The sequence below is a fragment of the Vidua macroura genome, chromosome Z, assembly GCF_024509145.1.
Source record: "Vidua macroura isolate BioBank_ID:100142 chromosome Z, ASM2450914v1, whole genome shotgun sequence".
NCBI classification, from domain to species: Eukaryota; Metazoa; Chordata; class Aves; order Passeriformes; family Viduidae; genus Vidua; species Vidua macroura.
Window position 1 is genome coordinate 305,888 of NC_071611.1, and position 8,208 is coordinate 314,095.

Genomic DNA, 8,208 nt, shown 5'->3' on the forward strand with positions numbered 1-8,208 from the left:
AGCAAAGCACCACGCAGGCTTCTGAGGTCCTGAGAAATCCTTCAGGATTCACTCTTCAGGCACAAGGCTTTGCCCAGCACAGCACACCAGAACTAAGATGAAAGGTTAGGCTACAGTGATTACACACAGAATTATTTATCTTGAGGCATATGGGATTGTATCTCACACATCAAGATATTTTCAGGAACATAAGATCCTTTTGACAATTTCTAAGGCATGACAAAATGTCATCTCAGTAGGAAGCTTCTAATTCCAATTGACTCAATCACAAGTCACAGAAGTTGAACAGAACTTGAAAAGAGAAGAATGCTGGAACTGCAGAGAGCAGTTTCACATGTGAACCTCTTTTCCCCCTAATATTTTAAAGTATAAAAAGACACTCTTCAAGGATCTTTTTTCTAAAGTTCCATTTTTTTATTAAAGCAAACAAGTTCTGAGGAGCTGCAAGTTTTGCTTCCATCCAAGGACACTAAGAAAGCAAAATATTTGTGGATTTGTCTGGGCAACATCTGACTCTCAAGAAACCCAAACTGAAACAAACAAGAGGTGCACTTCATTCACAAATATTTTTCACTACAAAGGGCTGTAAGTTTTTATATACACTGATAATTAGAGATCGCATGAAAGCACCTAAGCCTCCAGGAGCCTGTATAAATATTATTTCACAGAATTGAAAAGAGGCTGAGGCACGAGCCTCTGAAGGTCACCTGGCCCACCCCCTGCTTAATCCAGAGCTGGCTGCTCAGGCCTGTGTCCCAATGGTCCCAAACAGCCCCAAGGATGGAGCTCCAACGCCCTCTGGGCAACCTGGCCCAGTGCTGAGGTCATCCCGACAGTGAAAAACTGGCAGGGTATGAATCTGATTTACAACTCATTTTAACTAATTAATATAGAACACTTTACAGTTCAGGTTTACAAGGAGGCTGATCTATGAGCACAAGATCTGCCATGAAAAACTGCAATGCAATGGTTGGCTCATCCCCAGTGACTCAGTGGTCCCCAAATCCCCAAAAGGCCTATCAGAGTCCTTGGGCAAACCGGAACAGTATTCACATGGAAGGCAGCCCCGTGAACCACAGCTACCCACAGGGATGAGTGCAGGCCCACAGTCCGCAGACGCCGGCACACGCGCAGCCCGGGCCTGCTCCACGCCCACCACACACATCAGCCGTGCAAGCAGGAGGGAAGCCTGTGCCTCTGGTCTGCAGGAGAGATTGCTGGTTCTCTCTCTCTGGAGAGCCACTCAGCAAGTCCAGCTTGCATGTAAATCACTGCATTTTCCAATCAGCAAATGTGCCAGGAGTGGAAGCACTGCACAAGGCCAACTCAAAGCCCTCCAAAACCCATTTACAGCAGATCTGCAAACTGCATTTCAAACCTAGGCTGGAACAAAGGAAATGAATAGGCTGAATATGTCCACATAAGTAACTCAGTCTCTCACAGCTCTCTCACAGCTAACAGAGCTCTGCTTTCCAAAAAATGATGAGCCAAGTCCAGGCCAATGCTAGAGGGAAGTCATTACCCACACAGGCCAGCATGCAGAGAACTGTCAGCACACCTTCCTCAGCCCGCCTGAGCTTTACCTTTACCAGAGCTTTCTTACAGCCACCCTTCTGAGAGAGACTATCCTCCCCTCCTCCATTACTAGAGACTCAACAGCAGGTCAGGCTCTCAGGGTCACGAAACTACAGCCCAACAGGCTGTAAGTATCACCTGCACCCTTCTCCATGCCACCCCTCCCTCAGTCCCTTTTCCCTCTTTCTTCCATCCTATTTCCATTTGTGTAGTTTTAAATGGTCACTGCTCTTCCTGAGAAGTGTCCAGCATCAGCAGATGCACAGCAAAGCAGGAAACAAAGCACAGTCTGCTGTCCCTCAGGCAGTGTGGCTGTGGTCATCACTGCGGCTGTGACATCGGTCACTGCTGAGAGACCAGAGCCTTTCTTTTCCCAGCAGCTCCTTTTCTAACAGCTTGGTTTTACCTCGGGAGATGACTGAAAAACACATCTCCTTGCCCACTGCTCCACAGGCCAAGTCCCCAGCACCTGCTGGGGCTGAGCATCATGGCAGGAACAGCCCCTGCTGTCCCAAGATCCCCTCCACCTCCAAGCCAAGGTGAGAGCAGCCAGCAGATTTCTCCCTGTATCCATTTCTCTTTAGCATTCTGTGCAAGTACCAGCATATGTCGAGGCAGGAGGCAGGGACAAAAGACACAGCCAAGCACACGCACAACAGAAAAGGCAGCAGCCAAGCTCTGGCGTGATGTTCTCAGCCACCTCCCTGGGACCTGGCAGGGTGGCTCCAGGTTTCCCTTTTCCTCACAGATCACACTTGCTAATATAAGCACAAAAGCACCTCCAATCAAATGTCTTGGAATGCCCATGTTGGGACAGCAAACCCCACTGCCTTTAGCTGTTCCCTAAGCCTGTGCAAACCCCCCAGCAGGCCAGGAGCAGGCAAGATGACCACAGGCCCTCTGGAGCCCAGGACCGGGCAGGATTACCTCAGGCCCTCCGGCAGCCCCGGAGCAAGTAAGGCTCTGCAGATGGCCCAGCAGTGGGCCCAGCTACCTGCAGGGTGAGGCAATGCACCGGAGCTGGCCCAAAGCTGCTCGGGGACTGGTGCCAGCCACTGCTGTGCTCACACGAAGGCTTATGGAAACAGCCCAGGGAGAAGGTTCTCCTCTGCTGTTTTGCTCGCTGTCTACATCACCCAATGCTCCTGCAACACCCTCTCTTCTCCCCTCCCCTACCTTCACACAATACAGAGCATTTGCAATCACTCTGCTCTCAGCTTTATAATTTAACAACAACAGAATGACACCCCCCCTTACCAAAACACCCACTCCTGCCCAGGAATCTCCTTCCCAATGAGAATTAAACATTACAGTCATCCAGACTCGGTGCCGCTGAAATACCAGGTAAGAAACACTGTCTGTCAGCTTCCCAAGGCAGATGTTGTTAATGTTTCTTCTACACCACAGACTGACACATCACCCGTTGTGTTCAACCCCACAAAACCGGAAGCAATGCTATTGCAATTACTATTCAATCCTGTAAAAATAAAAAATATACGTGCGCTCCTAACAGCCGATACCCTGAAACCACAGCCCAGTAATGCAGCCTTGCCCATTGCTGATGCTCTATGACACTGGCTCCTAAGAAAAGGAACACCTGACCAAGGCAATGAAACAAAAAGGGCATTAAGTAAGATTTTTAACATTCACCTAAAGTAAACTGGACTGTTCTCTTAATGTTTGTAGGATTTGTTTGATTCTGCAGAAGACATCGGCTGATAAAGCCGGCACGCGGTGATTAGTTATCGCGGGTCCTACCCCGCTTATCAGCTCCATCTGCATTGGGGCCAGGCTGTGTATGACACGGTACCCGGCGCACCGGCCCGGCAGCTGCTCCGCTCGGGCCCCTCGGCCGCTCCCTGGGGACACCGGCAGCGCTGCGGGGAGGAGGCGGAGAGGGGCGGCCGCCCCCGCCCGCAGCACCGCCGGCCGTGGCTCTTTGTTCGCCGCCGTCCCGGCCGAGGCACCCGCGGGCTCTGGGCGGCCGCACCTGCCTGTGGTGCGGGCAGCGCTCCCCGGGCCGGGCCACCCCCGGGCAAGTGGCCGCTGCGGGAGGGGCGCGGAGCCCTGCGGAGCGGGCAACGCTTGCCCTCCCGGACCGACCGTCGACCTTCGCCCAGCTCCCGAACCTCAGCCGCGGTTCCCGCCGACGGGGCCCCGGCACAACCCGAACCCAGCCCGTCCGCGCCGACCCACCTCGTCCTCCGAGAGCCCGTACACCGGTTCCGCCGCCGCGGTCGCCATGGAGCCGCTCCCGGGCCCGCCGAGCCGCCCGCCGCCGCCTTCTTCTCCTCCTCCTCCTCCTCCTTCTGCTGCTGCCGCCGCCGCTGGCCCGCGGGCGGCGGAAGGCGCCGGGAGCCGAGCCCGGCGGAAAGGGGCCGGGGGCGGGGCCGCCGGGGGCCGCCCGCGCTGCCGCCGCCGCCGCGGGCCGGGGCTGAGCGCGGCCGCAGGGACGGGGAGCGCCGGCGGGGCGGGGAGAGCGCCGGGCCGGCCCAGCGGCGGCGGGCGGGGCGCGGCACAGAGCGCGGGAGGGGCCCCGCTCCGCGCCCGCGCCGCCCTGAGGGACGGGCGTGAGGGGGCGCGAGGAGCGGGCGCGCGGGGGGGGGGGCAGAAAAGGGCGCGAAGAAGTGGGCGCGTGAGGGGGCGCGTGAGGGGGCGCGAGGGGCGCGCGCGCTCGTGAGGGGGCGCGAGGAGCAGGCGCGCGCGGAGTCGGGGGAGAAAGGGGCGCGAGGGATGCGCGCGGGGATGGCGCGCGGAGCAGCGGGCGCGTGTGACTGGCGCCCCCCAGTGGGCGGGAGCGGCACCGCAGGGCCTGGACTGGAGAGCGCTCCCCGTGCGGGACCGGGCTGTGTCCCGGGACGTGTCCCCGTGCCGGACCGGGCCGTGTCCCGGGACGTGTCCCCGTGCCGGACCGGGCTGTGTCCCCGTGCCGGACCGGGCCGTGTCCCGGGACGTGTCCCCGTGCCGGACCGGGCTGTGTCCCCGTGCCGGACCGGGCCGCGTCCCGGGATATGTCCCTGCACGGGCAGCAGTCCCTGTCCCGGGATATGTCCCTGCACGGGCAGCAGTCCCTGTCCCGGGATGTGTCCCGGGCCGTGTCGTGGTGCGGGAGCCCGCTGCTCGCGGCTCTCCAGAGCAGTCGGAGGTGGTCGCTCACTGTGACATTTCTTCCCTCCCCATCACGAGAACACTGTGGGCACTTGGAGTGAGGGCACTTCTGGGCAAAATCAAGTCCCGCTTTAGCTCTAAATGAGCTTTTGATTTGTTTTGTGCCCCTGAGCTGGCTCTGCCCCCAGCCGTGCCGCTCCCTGCGCTAATCTCCCGTTTATGATCTCTGGCAGCACGGTGGTGCTTAAGTGGAGGCTGTTGAGGGAGTTCGATGGCAGCGCTGCCCAGACACGTTTATGCCCTGCTACGTTTACCTTAACGTGCACAATGTGTTCCCAAAGGCACGTGGGGCCACTGGCACGGGACAGATCTGTCACCGCAGCCCAACACAAGGCTGTTCTGGGCACTTCAGACAAGTGCCACTGGCTCTGGCTTCAGCAGCCCGCCTCTGTGTGCTCAGGTAGTTTGTACCTCTTTCTGTTTCATGGAGCCAAGCAGAACGTGAAAAAGGAGACCCCTTTTTCTGGAGAGATTCCACAGCAGTCTGTAGGCCAGAAAGTTTTTCCAGCCTTTCCAAAGCCCTTTCTGGGAAAGGAAGGAGGTGACCTCTGCCCACACAGCTGAGCGCGAGCTGTTAAAGTCCAGCCTGGGCAGACATCAGCCTTTGCACTGCCACGGGTCCCTCCTGGCCATAAACCACACGTGGTGCAGGCAGGGCCGGGCAGGGGCTTCCCCAGCAGCACGGCCAAACTGCTCCTGTTTGCCTGGCCAAGGCCAGCCCTCGGATGGCCGAGTCCACAGGAGCACCTGGCACCGGGCTCATTCCACAGGCCTCTTGCCAAGATAGATTCAGTTTGATTCCTCTTTGTTCCAAGCTCAGCAGATCATTCCCAACTCTGGATGTAGCTTTGCCCCCCTGCTTTACACTTACCTACTTGGTTGCCTTAACAGAAGCATCTTTGCCACCTCTCATCCCCTGGATACCACGGAAAACCAGGATTTCGGGAGTCTTTTCATTCAGTCCATAAACACATCTCAGTTCTTTGCCTCCTGTAGCTTTCTGCGCTGACACCAGGAGTTGGAAACCATCAGGAACCTGCATGTTTCTGTCCAAGACTGTTTGTTTCTGAAGGGCAGAATGAAAAAGAAACAGTTGGTGTAATTCAACAGCTCTAAGTGGACTGTAATCCCAGCACAGTCGAGATGGTGATACATGGAAATCTCAGAATCCAGATCTTTTCTGCAGCACACACTCATGTCCCTCTTAAAATCACATCTGTGGCTTTTTCCTTGCACCTCACAGCACCTGGGCTGCTGGTGGTGTACAGTCAGCCAGCATTCCCACCAACAAGTGCTCCTCAGGGAAAAATACACCTGTACAGGAGCAGAATGAAAGGATGTCTGAGGCCAGAGCAGAAAATTAGTGCCACTAACAACTCACTTGGATTGCAAAGCTTTAGTATCAAACCCAGGCTGAGGATTACTTGTTTGTTTGCCTTGCATGTTACATGCATAATTCCTCTTTGGAATTGTGTTTACAGTAATAGATGGCCCTGGAGAGATGTAATTCATGTGATAATGCTGACATCAGAAATCGCCAGGTGCAGCTCGGATGATTTATAACTGGCCTCTTTATAGAACCAAGCCCCATGAATTATTTACAGTTTTCTGAGAAAAACAGATTTAGTATGTCTTAGGGCTGGCAATTCTCCATGGGAGCTGGCGCTCCATCCACCTGTGCAGGACGGGGAGCAGTGGGGCAGGAGGATGCAGCAGCCCCTGTGAGTGGTGCAGGAGCAGCTGCTGCCCCGCATGCAGCAGGGGCTGGATGGCACCCGGGCATGGGGACATGGGGACAACGTGAAGCAATGGCTCGCTGGGCCAGATCTCCAGTGACTGCTTCACCACTTCCCAGGGAATTCCAGGCACCCGTGACACAAAACTGTTACCTGAACATTGCCATGTGTTTCACAAGGAGCCTTCAGAAACTGCCAGTAAAACACCTGGTGACACACTGAAAGCTCAGCCAGCCCCACTCCTTGCAGCCGTTCTACCCTGCCAAAGCTCAGCCATTTCCAGTATTTGTGGCTGTTCTTTGTTTCGCTGCTGGACTTAACTGTACCAGCTGTTACCCAAATATGGGGAGATGCTACTTAAAAGGTTACTGTAACATGCCAGTAGAGAGACTTTACACTGTAAATCCCTCGTACTTTTAATCATCTACTGACAGCAGACAGAAAGAGAATCCAAATAAACCATGATCTTCCCAAATACAGATGGTTTGGATTTTAGAGAATTGGCTTGAAGAGATTAATAGAGCCCCGAACTAAGCAGAAAATGCTCTTTAGGAAATGAGCTGGATGCTTCCAGCTCACCAAACAGCATTATGAGAGCAAACTGCTGCCAGAGGCTGCCCAGAATGACTTGCTTTTTGCTGTTCAATTTATTATTTATTTATTCTCAACAGCTCTGGTGAAACACAAAATGGGAGTGCAGAGGTGAAAATCACCCAGACAAGGCTCCCTTTGGTTTGATGTGGCACCAGCTGCACATGGAGTTTGGTAATTCCCATGTCTTTTAAGTGATTATTGTACTTCATTATTGACGTACATTATTGTACATTATTATTGACTGCCAAGGGGTATTTAAAATGTTCTATTCACGCTGTATTACTCATTCCAGTGAACTTAACAAATCATAAAAGTATAGTGGCAAGGTACAGATTTTATCTGATTGGCTCTTCCATCGTGGTTTAAAACAGGATTTTGTGATTTCTGCAGAGGAGGAAATAAAATCAGCATCACACTGGGCTGAAATGAGGCTGTGTACAGACACACCTCAGCATCATTTAATATTTAATGGTGTTACTTAACAATTTTTTGCTGAAAAAAGGCTTTTCCCACTGCAAAGCTTCTCGCTAGTGATGATTTTTCTCCTTCCTTCTGGAAAAATTTCATAAGAAATGTTAATATTTTATCAGGTTGCTGTTGGACTAACATAATTGCCTCTGTGTTCTCAGTATATACCTTCCTTGAAGCGTTATTGAAATGGCTGGGGGCTGAGCATGGTTCAGAACACAGAAAACTAGTAAAAGATTAACTATTTAAAAATTTGTCAGCATTTTATAATGTATTATTGAGAATGTCATAGAAAACTCATCAAAGCTGTAAGCCAAGTTGAATCAAGCTCCCACAAAACATAAATTGTTAATTGTTGCTCAGTTCCCAGTGACGATATAACACTGCAGGCATGAGCAAGAAAAAAAGATCAACCCTGGAGAAGTCGAGAGAAGCTCTCTGTTTCTGTCAGTAATTGGTAGCTTACAGCTTACAGGAAAGGAAAACCCCAACATTTTGGGGCTATTTAAAGAGTAATAATAGAATTGCACGAGGTGTGGTATCACAACGCTTTGGACAGGGGCTGCTAATTGTTCTGGAAGGCCTTTGATATAGGCAGTGGCCTGTTTTCCAGACAATTCCTTCCAGCTCACGGTCTCCCGCAGCATGGAAGTGTTCTGGATAGTGT

General features: G+C 53.2%; 1 protein-coding gene across 1 annotated transcript in view; it reads right to left on the reverse strand.

Annotated features, from left to right (window-relative positions):
- Positions 1–3,915, reverse strand: part of NEDD4L (NEDD4 like E3 ubiquitin protein ligase) — an 88,640-nt gene extending 84,725 nt beyond the window's left edge. Inside the window, exon 1 of the mRNA XM_054004446.1 lies at positions 3,772–3,915. Within this exon, the coding sequence (XP_053860421.1) occupies positions 3,772–3,819 (48 nt within the window). The 5' untranslated portion in view covers positions 3,820–3,915. The remainder of the gene's footprint in view (positions 1–3,771) is intronic.
- Between the last annotated feature and the right edge of the window lie 4,293 nt (positions 3,916–8,208).